At 34.7% G+C, this 22,720-nt stretch overlaps 1 protein-coding gene across 4 annotated transcripts; it reads left to right on the top strand.

Annotated features, from left to right (window-relative positions):
- Nucleotides 1-12,579: 12,579 nt before the first annotated feature.
- Nucleotides 12,580-17,587, top strand: fam169b (family with sequence similarity 169 member B). 4 transcript variants are annotated; one of them, NM_001386842.1, is given in 9 exon segments: nt 12,685-12,794; nt 13,052-13,173; nt 13,980-14,082; nt 14,175-14,260; nt 14,363-14,537; nt 14,626-14,808; nt 16,083-16,211; nt 16,337-16,407; nt 17,079-17,536. In NM_001386842.1, coding segments are annotated over 9 exon segments (1,062 nt in total). In that variant the 5' UTR covers nt 12,685-12,712; the 3' UTR covers nt 17,190-17,536.
- Nucleotides 17,588-22,720: the final 5,133 nt, after the last annotated feature.

The raw sequence follows: 22,720 nt of genomic DNA on the forward strand, positions 1-22,720 counted from the left end.
AAACAAGACTCGGCTCCTCTCGCTGAGAAACACGCCAGGCTGGAGGGAATCACAAAACATGGACTGGAAAACCGGAGCGGACAGTACAGCTAACGTTCCTTCAGAAGATCACTATTGATCTCTTAAACGTCAAGCTGACAGGATTTTTGTTTTGTTTGTTGTATTTAAAACAAAAAGTATATTTGTAACAAAAATTTCAGACATAATAGGCCTATTTTACGTAAACTACATAAATCCTAGTGCCAGCAGGGCCAGTTATGCTTATTTTAATCATTTGAATAGCTAAATATGGGTTATTTTAAATAAACGCACTAAACCAACTTAGACTTTTCATGGAATTCATGTCTCTGCTCTCTTGTGACCTGAAATGCTTATCTTGATTTGATTTGTATAAATAAATAAATAAATGAACAAATTAAATAGATCCGCTAAATTGGCCAAGCTTATTGTAATCATCATTATTTGAAACAAATGAACAACTATTAAAAAGAAAGATAGATAGATAGATAGATAGATAGATAGATAGATAGATAGATAGATAGATAGATAGATAGATAGATAGATAGATAGATAGATAGATAGATAGATAGACAGAGGCATATTATATGTACAGCTTTCAATTACAATGTAATTATACTGGTACAACTGATACATACTGTACAGTTACAATGTAATTACATATAGTTTCAGAATTTATGAATTTTGCCATATTAAATTTAATTTTTTCTGTTTTTTTTTCATGAAACTGCTTTTAAAAGTACAACATACATAAATGGGATTTGAATATGTTTATATTTTATGTATTTATTTTAGTATTGTTGCTCCATAACACTAGAGTGAACAGTATGTGGCTATCATAATTTTATTTTATTATAAATAATTATATTATGTATTATTACTATGTACATAAAAGTTAGGTCAACTTAACAGTTCCAGGTTACGATGGTTTTATTTGTTTTTGTAAGTAAAGTTAACTTTTTAAAAGTAAAATAAATAACCCTTTTGACAGTGCATGAGCGTACGTTATTAAATAAAAACACGTACAAGAAAGTAATTTTAAGAAGAGACAAGTATAAATAATGCATTAAGATACACAGAGAGACAAACATCATTTTGGTAAAGCAAATTTAAAAGGATTAATTAACCTGCAAATTATTATTTGCTCAACCTCCTTATTCCCAACCTGTTTGAGTTTCTTTCTTCTCTTGAACACAAAATAGCATGAAGAAGAAAAAAAAGTTTAGAACTTTTTGAGTGCGAGGACATGCTCATTTTTAGGTGAACTATCCCTTTAATGTGCGTTTGTACCACGACACACCTGAATTATAGTGAGGTCATTAATTATAGCAACCTTTTTCAGCAAGCTCACTCCTATTCAAATTCAATACTGGAGGGTAAATTGCATGTCGGATCTGGAACATGGAGCTGTTTAAGGGATTTTATTTATGTGTGGTTTTAAAATTAATGCATGACTTTTTATACCCTTCATCTTTACAGACTTCACAGCGATAATAATTTATAATCAATTCGTCATATTTAAAATTTTACCCAGTTCCACATTTTAGAAGTGCACATATTTTGCCAATGACATATAGAGTCTTGTCAGCTAAAAGAAAAACCCGATGTAGAATTTCATTCATAGAGACGGAGCGGCTTTACAATAACAATCCATTCATTGGGTCATGATGCGGTGTCATTTCTGCTTAGCATTCATTTTTCGAGATGCTTACTTTTTTATCAAAATGGACTTGTGTGTCTTTTAGACATATGAAGATTATTAATTCATCTGCCTAAACACAGCATTTAAAGTTATAGAGTTGTTTATAATATATACATCATACATTTTAACTTAGCGCTGAGCTGCCTAATATTTAAATGGTCTGAGTAAATTTTACATTTTCAAATCAGTATTAATCTATGTATTAGGGATCTACATACACAAAAGATGAAATGTGGATAATTTACATTTTCTAACTGAAAACAGTTTTCTAAATCATTATATCTCACATGAAAAAAAAATCCTATTTATAGTAAATACTTCAGTGTTTACTTTAGTGTACTTTAATTAATCTGTGGTGGTAATCCTATAGCTGCCATGATGATACAACTAGTATCAACAAATTACCCATACTGTATTAAAGAGGTAATTCACCCCTAAATAATTTACTTACCCTTAAGTGTTTTTTTCTTTTTATGTTGAACACAAAAGAATACATTTTGAATACAGTTTAATATTATCAGGACCAGCACGGTGGCGCAGTGGGTATTACAATCGCCTCACAGCAAAAAGGTCACTGGTTCGAGCCCCGGCTGGGTCAGTTGGCATTTCTCTGTGGAGTTTGCATGTTTTCCCCATGTTCACATGGGTTTCCTCCAGGTTCTCCGGTTTCTTTCACAGTCCAAAGACATGCACTATAGGTGAAATGGGTAAGCAAAATTGTCTGTAGTGTATGTGTGTGAATGAGAGTGTATGGGTGGTTCCCAGAGATGGGTTGCAGCTGGAATGGCATCCGCTGCGCAAAACATGCTGGATAAGTTGGTGGTTCATTCTGCTGTGGCGACCCCAGATTAATAAAGGAACTAAGCCGAAAAGAAAATGAATAAATGAATATTGTCATCCAAATGAAAAACAAATACCTTAAAAGTTAATGGTAAATTTAACATTTTTCTAAATATCTTCTTTTTTGTTCAACAGAAGGAAGAACATTTTGAGTTTATTTCTCCTGTTGCTAACTGGGTTAACACTTTACAATATTAGTACGTGAATAATGATGTATTAATATGTAAACAAACATAACTTTATTATGAATTAATGATGAGTTAATGCATGCGCTAATCATGAACTAATGTCACAACATGAGTCACATTTTATGTGTTTTCACAGTTCATGTGTGAATGATGGCCTTAATTAACATGTTGTTAATTAATGTATTGATTAACATGTACATTTAAACTAAACATAACCAACAAGAACTCGTGAGCTGTTAATGTATAATTATCTCATGACTTTACTTGAACGCGAACATCATTAACTCATCCTTAACTACTCGTGGTCTCCTGTGTTTAAACTGTTGATCTTCTATTGTTATTCAATGTAAACGCACTAGAGGGATGTGTATAAGGAGTTCATGAGTAGTTAAGAATGAATTAATGATGATGTGCCCCTCCAAGTAAAGTCATAATATAATTATATTAACATGTCATGAGTTTGTTATGGTTAAATTAAGCATAAACTAATGTGGTAATTCATATATCAATTAACAAACAAGTATATTCAAGCAGTTAATTAAGGTAGCAGTTATTCACATATGAACTCATGTTGTATAGTTAACGTTAGTTCATGATTAACACCTGCATTAACTCATCATTAGTTCATATAAAGTAATGTTTAGTTTACATATTAAATTAAGTGTTAACCAAACTGGTTCGGAACATGTGATAGTGAGTAAATTGTGACATTTTTTATATTACGGTCTATCCCTTTACATTTTCTGCAACTATAGGTTATGTTATACCACAATACACCACAGTTCACAGTAGTACAGACTATAGTTTACTACAGCATTTATTACAGTTTATCGGTTAGTTACAGTGTGCTGTGGCATTTATTAACAAAGTGTTTTAGTATTCAAAAACATTATAGTACAAATATGGTAATTTTTCATGTGAGTTGTTGGTTTCTAAATTCATAAATAGACTTGAAAGCAATGAGGCAGGCGACTGGATTCTTTCCAGCTTTGGAAATCGCCTTGACCTTGTGTCTTTTAATACGCAACTTTGCGTTTGGCGCCTCCATATGTCAAAACGCAGCATTTATCATGTCTCATGTCTCATTGAGCAATAAGCCGATCTCCTGCATGTTCACAGATGGTTTCAATTCCAGATCATTTGTACAACAAATCTTCAACACTATCAGGGAAAAAAGGTTCTGTTCTCTCTGCAAATTCAGCGTTAAGACATTTGACACTTCCTTTGAATTTCTAGGTAGTGTTGAAACATCAAAAGTTGTTTTAAAAACGCGCTGTGGATGTACACATGCAAATTGACATGTTAGATAACACAAGATAAGCTACTCTACATTCCTGTCGAATATTTTCTTATTGCTTTTCAAAAACAATATATGCCTAAAAGGGATATTTCATCCAAAAATGTAAATTCTGTCATCATTTACTCACCATTTTCTTATCACACAATTATTTGATTTCCTTTCTTCTGTTGAACAGAAAAAAATATATTGTAAAGCATGTTGAAAACCGGTAACCATTGACTTCCATATTAGTTGTTTTTCCTACTAAGGAAGTCAATGGTTACCAGTTTACAACATTCTTCAAAATATCTCCTTTTGTGTTTTACAAAAAAAAACTTTTGAAACCACTTAAAGATGATATAATTTGTGAGTAATTTTTATTTGTGGGTGAAATATCCCTTTAACACAAAGTTAGCATCCCAGATTACCCCGCATAAATACCCCGCTTCAGACACAAAAAAGCAAAACCATGATACTAGCCATTTGAATTTGTACTCATGCAGTTTCACAATGCACCAAGACCCCCTTTCCTTCATTTTAATAGTAAGTTTGTTAACTTTATTTATTCGAATAGGGAGATTTTATTTGCAGCATACACCCAAAGAGACATTTGACAAGTACAGACCTTTTTACAGTCTATGATACAGCTAATGGGAATGAAGTTTGGTATTTGTTAAGATAGTGCTTGTATGCGAGCATTTATATAAATAGATCGCTTTTAAAACCACTACTTTAAATAAACATGTAGCTAGTTTACCTCTAAGAGTGAAGGAATTAAAAAACTTAATTGCTTGAGGGATAAATGATCAATCATTCATTCAATTTCTTTTCGGCTTAGTCCCTTTTTTAATCTGGGGTCGCCACAGCAGAATGAATTGCTAACCTATTAAGCATATGTTTTATGCAGCGGATGCATTTCCAGCTGCAACCCATCACCGGGAGACATCTATGCACTCATTCACACACATACACCATGGACAATCTAGTACCCAATTCACGTAAACCATATGCCAACTCCACACAGAAACGACAACTGACCCATACAAAGCTCTAACCAGCAACCTTCTTGATGTGAGGCAAACGTTCTACCCACTGCGCCACCGTGCAGCTTGGCATAAATGATCATTTAATAATTTTACTCAACTAGAAATAAAAAACAACATGTTTACCACTCACAATAGTGATGACACGCTGTCTGTTTCTCATTTTGAAGGAATACTGAAAAGAAAAGGAATTCAGAGGAGAGGGCGACAATTATATTTGTATGAACAGAAATAGATTCCTGAGAAAGCTTAAAATGAAGACATGTGATAGAAAATATCATCTGGCGGGAGTGGTGCAACAAGTTGTTTCCTTGCAGAACAGCTTGGTTTGATCATAGTTATTATTGTTGTCACCCACAAAACCAGGAGCCAAACATTTTTTTTTTATTGCAGATGAGCGCTGACCATAAAGTTATTTGCTTCCTCCTTGTAAATAATAGCTGAGACATTCCTCATGTCTGGACTGTTTGGGTAAACATTTTTAGGGGGGAAAACCACCATCCACCGAGAGCCGCTTTGCTGCAATACTGAAAACAAATCCCATTTTTTTTTTTTTTTTTTTTGGTACAATACATGGTTTAGACATTACAAAATCCTGCAATAAAAAGATGACACCGAGTCATTTGGTAAGAGGTCTTTGTGAGCATGCACTTCAGCTCTTCTTTTGGATGGCATGAGCCTTGATTCATCAATTGGATTGTTGTGTTGCCACTAAAAAGCTTAGCTGGAATTATCTATTAGCAGTTGCTCCTGAGCTGCAGATTATAAACCATGTATTTACTATGGCTGCAATCACAACATGTATCGGTTAGATGGTTGTTCACTGCAAAATAAATATTAGTCTCGTAAATGTTTACATTTTTTTTTTTTTGACAGTAGCTAGTTCTAATAATTTAGTCTTCAATCAAATGGCGATAAAATTGTTAGAATAATCTATTTACATATATAAGGTAATAAAAACAAATAATAACTGCATGTATATAATATATTCATACACTGTAAAACCCAACAGTCAACTTTATCAAATGAAATGAGTGTTGTTAACTAAAATTTACTGGAAGTTAATTCTACTCATTTGTGTGTTGAAGGTAATGAGTTAATTAAATACATCATTACTTAAACTTAAATGTATAGTAAGTTCACAGTGCTCATATAGATTAGTTTTTAACTCAAATGGTTTGTTGCAATCCGTTTCCTCAAACAGTTTGAGTTGCCTTAACTTATTGTGTTTTAGTTGGTTTGAGTTCTCTTCATTTATTGGATTTTACTGTGCTCAAATTGCTTCGTTTACCCAAATGGGTTAAGTTCACAGTACTCATTAGGATTATTTTTTTTTTTACTTAAATGGTTTGTTGCAATTAGCTTCCTCAAATGGCTTGAGTTGGTTGGTTGGTTTTCCAGTGTAACAATATTAACTGGTTTCTTTAACAAACTATTACATATATATAAATGCAAAATAAAATACTGATAAATAATATATTAATTCAGTTTCCCATTGATGGGTTGCAGCTGGAAAGGCATCTGCTGCGTAAACCATGAGCTGGATAAGTTGGCGGTTCATTCCGCTGTGGCGATCCTGGATTAATAAAGAGACTAAGCCGAAAAGAAAATGAATGAATGAATATTAATTTATTTGCAGTTCCCCCTGAGCTGTAGATTATTACTAACCTCATATTTACTGTGTTATCAATGATTTATTTATTTTCTTTAAAATCAACCATGTTACATTATGTTGGATTATGTTTTAAATATATAGTTATTATTATTTATAAAGTTAATATTATTCATTCTTTCATTTTGCTTTGGCTTAGTCCCTTTATTCATTAGGGGTCGCCACAGCAGAATGAACCACCAACTTATCCAGTATAAGTTGGTGGTTAAAAAAGTATATGTTTTACACAGCGGATGCCCTTTCAGCTGCAACTCAGTACTGGGAAACATCCATACAAACTCATTCAAACACATACACTACGGCCAATTTAGTTTATTCAATTCACCTGTACCGCATATCTTTGACTGTGGGGGGAACTGGAGCACCTAGAAATCCATGTGAACACAGGAAGAACATGCAAACTCCACACTGCCCAATTTCAACTGACCCAGCCGGGACTCAAACCAGCGGTCCTCCTGCTGTGAGGCGACAGTGTTAACCACTGAGCCACTGGGTCACCCGTTGTTATTATTATTATAAAGTTAACCTTTTTTTAAAATTCTAAACATCTATTATTTGACATATTGTTACATTATAGTTTAATTAGTTGGATTACATGTGTTTTACACAAAGTTATAAATAGAAAATAATCATAAACCCTAAAAGTCATACACATAACAACATGTTTGCATGTTTTATCACTTGTAACAGTTATTTTTTTAACTTAACTTTTATGCTTAATTAAACAGTATAAATTATTTAGCATTTATACTTTTCTTTGAGTAGTTCCTGCTGAACTTTTTTTATATTATAATAATTTTGCTGTACTGGGATATTTATTATTTATTCAAGCATTTTAAGAGTTTTATTTTACTTATATGTTATCACATTTACTTATCTGTTGGTTTTGTCTACAGTTTTTTCATTCATTCATTTTCTTTTTTCAGCTTAGTCCCTTTATTAATCAGGGGTCGCCACAGCGGAATGAACCGCCGACTTATCCAGCATATGTTTTGCACAGCAGATGCCCTTCCAGCACTGGGAATCACACTCTTTCACACACATACACAAGACCAATTTTAGCTTATTCAATTCACCTATAGTGCATGTCTGTGGACTAGGAAACTGGAGCACCCGGAGGTAACCTATTCGAACATGGAGAGAGCATGCAAACTCCACACAGAAATGCCAACTGACCCAGCCGGGGCTCGAACCAACGACCTTTTTGCTATGAGGCAATTGTGCTACCCACTGCACAACTTTCTTTAATGTTAATTTTCTTTACTATTTTTTTAAAAGCAATGCTATGTACAGAATCTGTAATTGGATTAGATGTTTTGCGTAGTTATAAATACAACGTTTTAACAGCTATTTTTAACTTAATTATTGACTATTTTTATATAAATGCAAAACTTGTGGTATAAAATATTCTACACTCAACATTCGTAATCCAACATAGCTGTTTATATTATGTAAAAAAAATCTAGTCTAGACCAGTGAGAATGCCATTATTTTTGTCAGTGTCATCTCTCAAGGGTTACTAAGTAGGCCAGGGTTCAGTACAGCAAGGCCAATGTCATAATCCTCTTGTAAGGTCTGATCATGTGACTCGTATTGAAGACACTCAAGGAATCCCGCATGGCTTTCAAAAAACAGCCCACTGATATGCAAAGCCAGATCCCGTTTTACATCTTAAGCATAACCAAATAGATGTTTTGCATTTCAACTCTTTTGCCTAATATGCTTTGCTGCAATATTTGCTCTGATGCCAAATTTCATCTGCAGTTCAACAGCCGAGCGACAGACAGTCAATCCCTTTTGAGGATGAACTCTCAGCTTTACAAAATAATTTTTAACAATCCAAGCTAGCCTTTCCTAGTGAAAGGAATTTCAGAAATGTCTGCTATTTCTCAGTGGGAAGTCAGTGTGGTTTATGGGTAATGGAGATGAAGGGAATAAAATGGACACAGAATGCATTTTCCATAGCAGGAGCGATTGAGTGGGTCTGGTTACACGACTGCAGCCTTAACTGTAGAAAAGCAAGGTCAAAATATGCAAAGTATAGTGCATTCGTGTTGCATAAAACCTCAAAGCTCTAATTGTAGAATTTTAAAATTAAAAAAATATAGAGTGCGTAATATGTTGATAATATGGTCAGAGCATTTTGTCTGTGATTTTTGGCTCCCGTTAAATAAAAAGGTTATATTATAAGATTATAAACCTTAGAATTAGCATTTCTGTTTTGAGGGAAAGAATGTGCTTAAAAACATGTTTGTTCAAAAAGGCCTTTCATGTTTTTTTTTTCTCTTTCTCATTTGTGTGTTTTTGTTGCCACCTTGTGGACAATATAAATAACCCTTTAACTGCCTACTCTAACAAATGGTTGACAATATTTTGACTGTTTTAAATGTTAAAGTCATTTAAAGAATGATTTTTTTTTTTAAATAATGATTTACAGTACACAGCATTGTTGGTTTACAAATTAATCAAACAAACATAATCCTGTTGCACTACTACACTTGATTTTGATTTTATTGTAAAAAAAAAAAAAAAAAGAGAATAGAATAGAAAACGTTTAATGAGAATCTGAAATATTTTATGGCATACTTCAATAATAAAGATGTTTTAGTATTCAGAAATGTTATATTTTGTCTTACACTTCATATTGTTTTTTGTTTTTCATAATATATGTAATAATTCCAGTACTTTAAACCAGGGGTTCCCAAACTTTTCAGCCCGCGACCCCCAAAATAACAATGCCAGTGACTCGCGACCCCCAATATCCTCTGAGGTGGTTATAAATACAGAAACCTTGCATGCAATGACACAGACACACCAATTAAATTTGTGTCAGTGCTTTAAATGTGCCAGAAAGTATAACCTGATGTTATAAAATCAAAATGCATCTGACGCTATTGCTGTCTTTAATACAATGTAATTACCCCAGGGGTCGCAATCCAATAGAACTAGTAACTATAAGCTACTATAGTAACTATATAGTATATAGTAACTATAAACGATTATTTTTATTTTCAGTATAGTTATGGATAAAATATGTGAATTCCTATAGTTTAATAAAAATAAATAAATAGATTTTTGGAAATCACCAGGCGACCCCCCTTCATTGCCCCGCGACCCCTCGGGGGGTCCCGACCCCCACTTTGAGAACCACTGCTTTAAACTGACATATCTACCATATGGTAGAGGTTGATATTTTAGAATTATGGGATGTGTTGAAAAATAATCCACTAAGTGTGTTAACTAGCGACATTAGGAGTTAAGAAATACAATAGACATTTTTTTTCTTAGTGGGGCACTTAAAGGGTTAAACATTATGTGTCAGGAACAGTCAGTTTGGTCTTTTTTGCATTGGAACTAAAATATTTTTTTCTACCTTAAAAGCTTAATAACTAAATACCATATTGTAACGAACCGAAGAAGCCAGGAAGAATTTAACAGTCCAAGCTCGTCTTTTAATATACTTTTGCACGTTGCAGACAGAGTAATCCTTGTGTTCGTTGGAAAACCCACAGTGTCACACACTCAAAAAAGAACATACCTGTCTCATTCAATCGGAAAACCCCTCCCTCCCTCTCGAGTGCGCAGACTCGCTTTTTCCCAAAATCTCCCAAGAAAACCCTTACAACCCCACATTGCAAATACAGATACACTTCAAAATAGAACACAGGAACTATCATGAACCTTTTTTTTATCATGCTACAATTTGTACAGGGGTGAATTTAATGATTTTGAGGCCCTAAGCAGTTTCAGTGATGGTTCTAAAATTGACCTTTTGTACAGTGACCTTCCATACGTCATCGTACTTTTGTACTTAAATTTTTAAATTTTTAAATTTTTTTGCTTTACTTATATCATTTGATCTCATTTTTTGCATTTTATCTTAATGCAAAATAATAATACGATGTAAAACATCTCTTGAAACTATTCAATAACTATATGTTTCTAAATTCTACAACTATGTGTTTTCTTAAGATGAATTCACAACTAAAAATAATAAATTAATAATTTTGTTTTAAAAACTAAATCTTTACTGTTTTGACTGCTGGACTGGTCGATGACTCAAGGTGGGGGACGCTCACCGTGCAAAATATGATAGAAAACAATGTTATATATAATTTAAGTATCATTCATTCCTTCATATTCTTTTTGGCTTAGTCTTTTTATTAATCTGGGGTCGCCACAGCCGAATGAATCGCCAACTTATCCAGCACATGTTTCATGCAGCGGATGCCCTTCCAGCTGCATCCCATCACTGGGTAACACCCATACACTCTCATTCACAAACATACACTACGGGCAATTTAGCCTGCCCAATTCACCTGTACCGCATGTCTTTGGACTGTGGGGGAAACCGGAGCACCCAGAGAAAACCCACATAAGCGGGGAGAACATGCAAACTCCACAGAGAAATACCAACTGACCCCGTGAGGCGACAGCACTATCTACTGTGCCATCATGTCGCTCAGTATTATTTATACTTAGGTATTTATTTGGGAGCCCTCAGATTTCCTGGGGCCCTAAGCGACTACTGGCCTTGCTTATTAATTAATCCACCTCTGCATATTTATACACTAAATATGTAAACATACGTTAGAATAAAATCAGTAAAAACACTTTTTTATAAGGGAAAGAACAAATATTACAGATATATGCATGTCTGTCAAGGGGACAAAATAGTAGAATAGTAATTTTCTCACTTCTCAAATTTCAAAGTTAACATTTTAATAAGGGACCAACAAATATTTCAATTAAAAATATGCAATCCTTGAAACAGTTGTATGAATGTATGATATACAGTTGATACACAAATAAATGGGTTATTTTATGCTGTCTGTCTGTTTCACGGTTATGAAAAATGCTAGAATAAACCCAAGCTCATGGATGTTATACAATTATGTATAATTACAAAAATGAGGTGTTATGCTTTATGAAATAGCCTACTTCAAGTTTCTATAAACTAATGTAAAGTACAGCGTGAAGTAATTTTATGCAATATGTAACAGGAGGTCTGTGTTTATGTATCCTAAAAGAACCTTTGTCAAAAAAATCATTCAGTTTTTAAAAAAGTGGAATTTCACTTTGTCTTATAGGATTTAAAAATGTAAATGGACATTCATAATTTTTAAATGGATTTCCACTTTGTCTTATAAGATTTTAAAATCCTTATGGGCATTATGACTCCTATAGGTCCTTCAGGATCTGATTTTGATTTTTTAAATTATTAGACACTGTGTTTTTTCTTTTCTTTTTTTTTTAAATGGAATTTCACTTTGTTCTATAGGATATTTTTGATTCTATCAATTAATTATTTTTAGATTACTATAGTAAAGGAGGTTTTTTATTTTTTCCAAAGACCTGTGATTTTTCTTAAAGTAATGACTATAATATGAAGATATAAAAAATAGATAATTATAATAAACATTTCAAGTCAAATTACCAAATATAACAATAGTACATACATTTAGTTAATTTGTCATTTATTTAATCATTCTAATCAGTCTTGCTAATAACAAAAAGAAATAAAATAACAGCAAAAAACAAACAAACAAACAAACAAACAAACAAACAAACAAACAAACAAACAAACAAACACTTTACCTAAAATTAAAATTGTACTTACCTTTGGGGCATCCAGGATAGATTTTTTACATTAGTACATGCTCATGATCATTTTCTGATGCTGTCTATTAAAGATAACATTGTTATAAATTATGTTCACTTGCATAGACCTATCGTTTTAATTTATAAATCTTCAATATTTTGAGTTATTCTCTTTGTATATGTGTATTCACCTGTATATGTTTTTTTTTACTTTCATAGTGCCAGTAACGTTACCCATTGTATTTTAAATCATGCAAATCTTGTAAAAACCTCACCTGAATAAATATTATAGTGTGAAATATCCTAAACCCTCTGCAGTTTTAAAAAATTCATGAATGATTTCTTCTCTTTAGCTTTCAGAAACCCTAGATGGCGCTGTTCTATTTCGAAACATTCAAAGGTCGAACTACCAAAATGGAATCCAGCTCTAAACTGGAGAATAGTGGTGAAGGTAAGAGCAGACATACAGCATTTCCTCAGTTAATTACCCAAGTATTATCAAATTTCTGTATGTTTAATGGGAGCTTTTAAAAAAGTTGTTTTTCATGTAAACAAAATCGCGCAACTGTTCAGCTACGTCACTCAGACAGTTGATAGGTCACAGAAGCGCCGTCAATAAAATCTTACTATACGAAAAACATTGACATAAAGCCATCATGGACCTTAAAGCTTGAGTTATTTACTGTTTAAACAAATGTGGTTTTCTAGTGAAACCCTATCCTGTGGATCTACCTGTGGAGAATTATGGAGAGCTGAGCGTAGGATATGACGACCTGTCCAGTGTCCATTCAAGAGATGCCACACATATTACCCACACTAATGGAGAGAAAGTGAGAACAAATACAATAGCCTACCATTCAATACAAAAAAATAGTTATACCCTAAATCTTATTGGTTTTAATAGCTTATTGGTTTTACACATAAATTATTTACCCAAAATCTGAAAATGTATTTTATAAGGTCTGCAAACAGAATCATTTTGTTTGTTTGTTTGTTTTATTGCGCTATTAAGGCAGGATTTTTTTGCATAATTAATAAATTAATTAATAACTAAAAAGAAAAAAAGCTTTGGATTTATGAGGAATGTTTTTTCACAGTGCAAAGGATGAAAAAATAACAATTCAAATAAAAAAATCTTTGAAACTTTACAACTTTTTTCCTGGTTTCTCATGTAATGGAGTGAAAATATTACATAACAAATTGTGTTTTACACAAATAATCTAAACATTTGCATATTGTCCAATAGCATAACTGAAATATATATGTATAAAACAAATAAATATGCATACATTTACACCCACTTACATAAATAAATTAAGTGACAGCATCAACCATCTGCGGAAATAGGCAAGCACAGATTCAATGTGGTCCTATTTACTATTCACACACCATCAAGTTTTTTTATTCTTGTATGTGTTTCTGTTTTTCTGCTGAACACAAAAGAAGATATTTTGTAGCATGTTGTTAACTAAAATGTTTGATGGCCCCCACTGACCTCTATATATATCGGCAAAAATAATATGGAAGTCAATAAGGACCAACTGTTTAATTACTTACATGTTTGGAAGAAACAGAGTGTGTGTAAATGATGACATAATTTAAATTCCTCATTAAAGAGTGATATTTGTGTTTACAGGTGAAAGTAAGCAGTGAGAACATTGGTCAGCTCTTGTTTCTGAATGATGGTGATTTATCACATTTTATTCTTGCTCTTCACACACCCGAGGATGAATCTCAAGGTCTGACTCCACACAATATAACACTATCCTTCCTATGCCACTTTTGAGTCATACGGTCTATTTAGATAATAATATAAACCCTGTTATTTTAGTGGTTGCCATGTTCCTGCAAGGCAAATGGTGGCCTGTTGGTGATGTTTTAAAGACGTCAAACAAATCCAGATGTGGACTTTTGTTAGTGAGTAACACAGTCTGACAGACTACATTTTAGTCTGCAATGTTTTGAGCAGAAATAAAATCATCATTTCCACGATAGCCATGACAGATATTGTCATCCCAGGTGGAGTCTCTGATGGAGAGAGTCGTGCTATTCCTGCTCAGCCAAGTTATATTTGGGATTCTGGAAAGGCCTCTTGAAGATGACCTATATTTTTCTGCCTATTCTTTGAGGGAACATGGCAAAATCCTGTGGCAAGATGGTGAAGCTGTTGGGTTTTATACTGTCAAGAAAAAGGGTAATGTGTTTGGAAATAAGGTTGTAGTATTTTTAGAAATTTATGGTGAATTTAAAAATTGTTTTCATTATTTTTCTGTTTCTTATAGGCAGTCTGTGTAATGGCAGCACTGGCCAGAGTTATCGGCTCCCTGTGTTGGATACTGTGTTTGTTCGACCTCGCTGGAGAAGGACTGGACTTGCTTTACAGATGCTGGAAGATTTCTGCTCATCTCAGCCCTTTGAGTGCATTCTGGGAATTAGCTTTCCTATGTCTCCTAGCATGTATGGAGGTAGGTGTACATTAGGATTAAAAATATGCTGATTTTGTGCTCAAGAACCTTTTTTTGTATCATCAGTGTTGAAAACAGTTGTTCAAGATGTTTTTGTGGAAAATATGATATGGTTTTTAGTATTATTTAAAGGGATAGTTCAAGTACAAAATACAAATTTTGTCATTATTTATTCACAACTCTAAACCTTTTACTCCTTTTGGACAGAAAATTAGATATTTTGAAGAATGTTGTAAACATGGCAACCGTTTACTTCCATATTGTCTTTTTCTACTTTTAATTTAATTTAAAAAAAAAAAATTCTACTTTAATTTTTTTAATTTCTTGTTTTGCTCAACAGAAAAATCGTATAAAGGTTTAACTGTGAGTATATATATATATATATATATATATATATATATATATATATATATATATATATATATATATATATATATATATTGGAGGGATAATTATTGTGATCCTCCTGATTGCAGCATAAATATTGGGAAACCTCTGTAGACTGATGCCATTTCATGCTGTTCATCCTCATAATCTTAAAATGTCAGCAGAAACACCCATTTTGTCATCACTTTAGACATTACGCTAGACATTCATTCAAATACTAGCTGTAAAGTGGCGCTAGTGAATGAGCAACGGTTTCTGCTTTTCTGACGACAGCTGCAGATGTGAATGAATGGTGGAAGAAAGTAGTTCCTCATACAAAAGGATTTTTGAGACCCTCCGCGTTTGATTTTTTTCTTGTACATGATTATGCTGTCGAACTGTTGTATAAACACATTATCACACGAGTAGCAGAGCGATATGGCTCTATATCGTCACTGGTGGGACAATGAGGCGCACGCCTCCCACCAGTGCCGATATACAGCCATATCGCACTGCTACTCATGTGATATTGCTCATATATTGCTATATCTCTTTAATGAATAGAAACAAACATTTATCTGACATGAAAATCTATTTTAACATTATAAATGTCTTAATTTTTGATCAATGTAATGCATACTTTCTGAATAAAAAATATAAATTTCTTTAGAAAACAGATTCAATATAATATGTCATAGTACAAGGTTTGGGAGTAATGACACCATTTAAGTATCAGATTAAATCCTTTAAATGATTATACCATATGTGTGCAGAAAACACAAACCACTCCTATTTCCCTCATTGGTTTACATTGACTGTTTATTAAACAACTCTTATCTGTTATTATAAGTGCAATGAAGGCCTGTGACCACAAGGTTTACACGACTTGTTAAGATAATGGTTTACAGTGTGCAAGAAGTATCTTGAGCTCCATGAAAAAGAAAGAGAGCGTCTCTATGAAGTGGAAGCCCCTGGTGAATGGCCTCAGAGACGTAATGTGTGGTTGAATATCCAGCTTCGGGACCTCCCAAAACACTGTAAGATTAATATAGCAACATACTCATAGCACGTGAGCAAGGAGCTCTGATTAGAATAGCTTACTGCACTTGTGTTTTATTGCACCATATAGGACAGTTTATCTCTGAGGTGTTGTTTTTTATAGGTGGAAACTCAGAGCAAGGTCCACACTGCTCATCTAGTCACGAAAGAAGCCATGCTGATTTAAAAGAGGAGGTATGACATTTATTATCTTGCATTTATTTAAGCTTATCTAGAAACTGTTTACTGCCTATTACCGTAAGTTTGTCTTGGTATGTCATGCTTGTATCTGTAAAATTTTACATAATGAATTACAGTTGAAGTCAGAATTGTTAGCCGCCCTGAATTATTAGCCCCCCTGTTCATTTTTTTTCCAAATTTCTGTTTAATGGAGAAAAGATTGTTTCAACACATTTATTTACATAATAATTTTAATAAATCATTTCTAATAACTGATTTATTTTATCTTTTCCATGATGACAGTAAATAATATTCTACTTTTATTATTATTTACTAGTAATATTTTACTAGACACTTCTATACAGCTTAAAGTGACATTTAAAGGCTTAAGTAGGTTAATTAGGTTTACTAGGCAGGTTAGGGTAATTAGGCAAGTTATTGTATACCGATGGTTTGTTCTGTAGTCTATCAAAAAATATAGCTTAAAGGGGCTAATAATTTTGACCATAAAATGGCTTTTAAAAAACTGCTTTTATTCCAGACGAAATAAATAAGACTTTTTTTCCAGAGGAAAAAATATCATCAGACACACTGTGAAAATTTCCTTACTTTGTTAAACATCATTTGGGAAATATTTAAAAAAGGGCAGCTAATCATTCTTACTTTAACTGTATGTCTTTCTACAGGACATCCCGCAACATTATGGATCATCAGTCAAAAACACACCAAGCTCTGGAAAGAAGCGACCAGCTGATAAAACCAACACAGGGGCTAACTTTAAAAAAGCTAGGACTTAACGTTAATTTATTTAATGAAACCAGAAAGATCTCAGATAGGCAAAGTAATTTCATGTAATGACAGAGAAACTAAATGTTGAAGATAATGTATGTCCTAGACAGTTATGTGGATGTGGCATTTATGGAATAGTTCACCCCAAAAATGTAATTCAGTCAATATTTACTCGTCCTTCATTTCACAAAAGAAGATGTACTGTAGAATCTTTGAAAAAAGCAGCCATTGAATTCAATAGTATTTTTTATTCTACTATGGATGTCAATGACTATTTCCCCCCAACATTCTTCTAAAAATCTTGTTTTGTTTTCAACAGCAAAAATAATTTTATAAAAGTTTAGAACCACTTGCATTTGAGTGTTACTTGTAATGTTACTTGAGTAAATGCACATTTTAAATTTTGGGTGAACTGTCCCAGTAATACTTTACGATGAGGTTGTATAAGTTAATGTTACATTTACATTTACATTTAGTCATTTAGCTGACGCTTTTATCCAAAGCGACTTACAAATGAGGACAAGGAAGGAATTTACACAACTATAAGAGCCACAATGAATAAGTGCTGTAGACAAGTTTCAGGTGTGTAAAGTCTAAGAAGGAAAGCATTAGTAATGTAAGTTTTTTTTTTTTTTTTGAGTACAGTTAGTGTTATAGCCAGAGAGGCAATTGCAGATTAGGAAGTGAAGTATAGATTAAATATTTGAGTTTTTAGTCGTTTCTTGAAGACAGCGAGTGACTCTGCCGTTCTGATGCAGTTAGGGAGTTCATTCCACCAACTGGGCAGATTGAATGCGAGAGTTCGGGAAAGTGATTTCTTCCCTCTTTGGGATGGAACCACGAGGCGACGTTCATTCACAGAACGCAAGTTTCTGGAGGGCACATAAATCAGCAGAAGTGAGAGCAGATAAGAAGGAGCAAAGCCAGAGGTGGCTTTGTAGGGAAACATCAGAGCTTTGAATTTGATGCGAGCAGCAACTGGCAGCCAGTGCAAACGGGTGAGTAGCGGAGTGACCTGTGCTCTTTTAGGTTCATTAAAGACCACTCGTGCTGCTGCGTTCTGGAGCAGCTGAAGAGGTTTGATAGAGTTAGCTGGAAGCCCCGCTAGTAGAGAGTTGCAGTTATCCAGTCTGGAGAGAACAAGAGCTTGAACAAGTAGTTGAGCTGCATGTTCAGATAAGAAGGGTCGGACCTTTCTGATGTTATAGAGTGCGAATCTGCACGATCGTTCAGTTCTAGAAATGTGGTCAGAGAAGTTTAGTTGGTCATCAATCGTTACTCCAAGGCTTTTCACCATTCTGGATGCAGTAATGGTTGCCTCATCCATCTGGATTGAAAAGTTATGGTGTAGAGTCAGGTTGGCAGAAACTTCAAGCATTTCTGTCTTCGTGAGGTTAAGCTGAAGATGATGATCTTTCATCCAGTGTGAAATGTCCGACAGGCAGGCTGAGATGCGAGCTGGAACCGAGGGATCATCAGGGTGAAAAGAGAGGTATAGCTGGGTATCATCAGCATAGCAGTGGTAGGAGAATCTATGTTTTTGGATGACTGGTCCTAGAGATGTCGTGTAGATGGAGAAGAGAAGTGGCCCAAGAACAGAGCCTTGAGGTACCCCAGTGTTTAGATGCTGTAGGTTGGACACCTCTCCCCTCCAAGACACCCTGAATGACCTGTCAGTGAGGTAAGATCTGAACCATTGTATAACAGTGCCCGCAACGCCCAGTGACTCAGGCGTAGATAGCAGGATCTGGTGGTTTACAGTGTCAAAAGCAGCTGATAAATCCAGCAAGATGAGGACTGATGATTTAGAGTCTGCTTTAGCCAGTCTGAGATCCTCCACGACCGAGAGCAGGGCAGTCTCAGTTGAGTGGCCTTTCTTAAAGCCAGATTGCTTGTTGTCCATGAGGTTGTTTTGAGTAAAAAAAGTCCAGGACTTGATTGAACACTACTTTCTCCAGAATCTTGGCCATGAATGGAAGCAGGGATACCGGTCTGTAGTTTTCAAGTAGCGTTTGGTCCAGGTTGGGTTTCTTTTAGCAGTGGGGTTACCCGAGCCTGCTTAAATGAAGTGGGGTATAAACCAGAGTCAAGAGATGAGAGGGAATGGGATCAAGTGGACAGGTGGTTGCATGGCTAGATAGCATGAGTTTGGACACCTTAGACTCAGAGAGCTGAGAAAAAAAGGTGAGTGTGTGTGGTGTTGGTATTAAGTGTGGAGGATGCGGGTGGAGGAGAAAGATAGAAGAGAGAGGAAAATGTTTTAAAAAGTAGGCGAGGATTGATGGCATTGTTGATTTTCTGACGGAAGTATGTCTGCTTTGCAGAAGTAACCTCAGCCGAGAAAGAAGACAGAAGAGTTTGGTATGTTATGAGCTGTTCAGGATATTTAATTGTCCGCCAAATTCTCTCTGCAGTCTGAAGTTTTGAGCGATGCTCACAGAGAACATCAGAGAGCCAGGGTGCAGGAGGACTGGCACGGGCTGGCCTGGATGTAAGAGGACGTAGTCTGTCTAGACATGATGCTAGTGTGGAGCAGAGTGTATCAGTGGCACATGTTGTATCAAGTGCAGAGAGTTTGCAAGATGGAGGAAGAGAGTCTGAAACAATGGTGGATAGTCTATTGGGTGAGAGAGAGCGTAGGTTTCTGCGAAAGGCAACCAGTGTTGGAGTGTGTGGCGGCTCAGGAGTAATGTGGATGTTGCGAGACAAGGAAATGATCCGATATTTGTAGTGGAGTTACTAGTGTTTGATCAGCGAAGCAATGTCAAGTCTAAATTAGGTCTAGCTGATTACCTGATTTGTGAGTAGCAGAAGTAGGTGCTCTTTTGAGGTCAAAAGAGGCAAGCAGAGTCTGGAAGTCAGCAGCTAGAGGTATTTCAATGTGAATGTTGAAGTCACCTAGCACCAACAAGGAAGTGTCATTATCAGAAAAAGATGAGAGCAGAACATCCAATTCATCTAAGAAGTGACCTAATGTACTCGGTGGGCGGTAGATCACAACCACATTTATGTAGAAGGGGTGGATAATGGAGACTGCATGCCATTCAAAGGAGCTGATTGTTGGCAGGGACGGTCTCTGAGTGAATTTCCATTCTTTGGAAATCAGTAGTCCCGTCCCACCCCCTCTTCCTGTCTGACGAGGAGTGTGGGAAAAAGAGAAATTAGCAGAAAGAGTTGCATGTGTATCAGTGTCCTCCGGTCTCAACCAGGTCTCAGTTAGAGCCATGAGATTATAGTCAGAATGTGTAGCTATGGAGGTAATAAAATCTGCCTTGTTAACAGCTGATTGACAATTCCAGAGGCCCACGGAGAGAGAGAGTTGGGAAATAGTAGATACATTTATTGAACGAAGGTTGTGAGGATTACGCATAATGCGTACCTCACGTGCTTTGCGAGTGTTGGTAACAACAGGAATTAGTTAACGCATAATAAAAGTGCAATGAAAACAATAATACGTGCAAAGATAAAGTAAAATAAATAAGTAAAGTACTCGGGTGCTTTGTTGTTGTCTGCTCGGTGGAGTGCTGCAGGTAGAGTCGATAGCGAAGGTAGAGTCGATGGTCTTTACACTAGGCGGTCTTCACACAAGGCTGCCGTGACCTAGACTAGCTGTTTATATACACCCCAGAGCACTAGCTGATTGAATTCAACTGGACACCCAGAGCACTAGCTGATTGAATTCAGCTGGACACGCCTCGAGAGTAAAAACACCCGAAACCGTCCGCGCTCAACACACAAGCTCTTATAGTAACCAAGGAAACAGTGGGTAAACTGGTACCATACACAGAGCTGAAAACAAGTTTAAATGTCCTACAAACTTACACAAACAGCTGAAAACAAGTCTAAGTGTCTCCAAACCATACACAACAACTGAAAACAAGTCTAAATGTACTTACAGGCTGTTGGTCTCGTTGCTAAAGTGCTTCTCCTTGATAGAAAATGCATTTACATGTACAAACAATGAACAATACATTTATTACAGTACTTGTTCATGTTAGGTAAAGCAAGACAATGAAAATACAGTCGTTCATTGTTAGTTCATGTTAACTCAGTTAACTAATGCTAACAACCATAAATTTGGATGTTAATAATGGATTGGTAAATGTTGAACTATGATTAATAAAACATGTACAAGTATTGTTCATAATTAGCTCATGTTAGTGAATACATTAATTAATGAAACTTATTGTAAAGTATAATCACTGTTAAGTGCTGCATTTATCTGAAATTTGCCTTGTAAGTAAATGCATGTCTCAAGCACTTTGGACATGGGTGGATTTAACCAGTAAGCGAGTATAAAGTGAGGATATCTGGGAGCCCCCAAAAAATATCTAGAAGTTTAAACTATACCTATAAACTATATATAACATTGTTTTGTACCATATTTTGTATGGTGAGAGTTACAAATACAATTAAAGTGTAAGTAAATATTATTTAATATACAATTGAATATAATATAATTATACTAATGTAATGTTATGTAATAATAATAATATTACAAAATAAAATATCCATAATGAAGCAGTCCATGAAGTGAAATATTATTTTTAGTAGTAAATTTATTTTAAGAAAACTAATAATTTAAAATGTAAAGATTACATTAGTTTTAAATGTCGAAAAGAAGACTGAGTGATATATATATATATATATAAAACAGCAATATAAATGTTAAATAAAAGTAAAAAGGGTGCATTTCAGGACTTGGGCCCTAATAGGACCCCAAAATAATTAAAAACGCCCCTGACTTTGGAAATTGAATTACTTACAGAATTTTGAATTACAGTCTGAGAAACGTAAATCATACCAACCATAATGTGGATATCAGATATTAACATCTACAGTATACTTACAGAATCAGTAACATAACGTTTATGAAACAAAATCAAAACATTGAGTAATATTGGCCACCCTTCATGATTACAAGAAGACTATGCTGTGAGACTATATTGTCCCTGTACATGAATATATGAGTTTTTAACAGCAGGGGAGTATTGTTTGAATGTTTATTATTAAATTATATGTGTGTTACTATTGTAATGCTGTCGCTGTCTGGGTTAGTTGGCGTTTCTGTGTGGAGTTTGCATATTCTCCTTGCGTTCGTGTGGGTTTCCTCCAGGTGCTCCAGTTTCCCCCACAGTCCAAAAACATGCGGTACAGGTGAATTGTGTAGGCTAAATTGTCCGTAGTGTAAGAGTGTATATGGATGTTTCCCAGAGATGGGTTGCAGCTGAAAGGGCATCCGCTGCGTAAACAAATATGCTGGATAAGTTGGTGGTTCATTCTGCTGTGGCGACCCCGAATTAATAAAGGGACTAAGCCGCAAAAGAAAATGAATGAATGTATGTGTGTGTGTTTAGTTTTTAGTCCTTGTGGTTTGTTTAATTTATTTTTTATGCTATCTTGTAATGTGCATTTGTGTACAATTTATTGTGATATGAGTTAAATTTCCTAAAGCAAAACAAATTTAAATTAAATAAAAATATTAGTAATCTGCTGGGGTTTTTCCCAAATAGGTATTGATGAGACTTCACCCAGGTTA

This window comes from Danio rerio, chromosome 18 (assembly GCF_052040795.2).
Source record: "Danio rerio strain M-AB ecotype USA chromosome 18, GRCz13ab, whole genome shotgun sequence".
Taxonomy (NCBI): domain Eukaryota; kingdom Metazoa; phylum Chordata; class Actinopteri; order Cypriniformes; family Danionidae; genus Danio; species Danio rerio.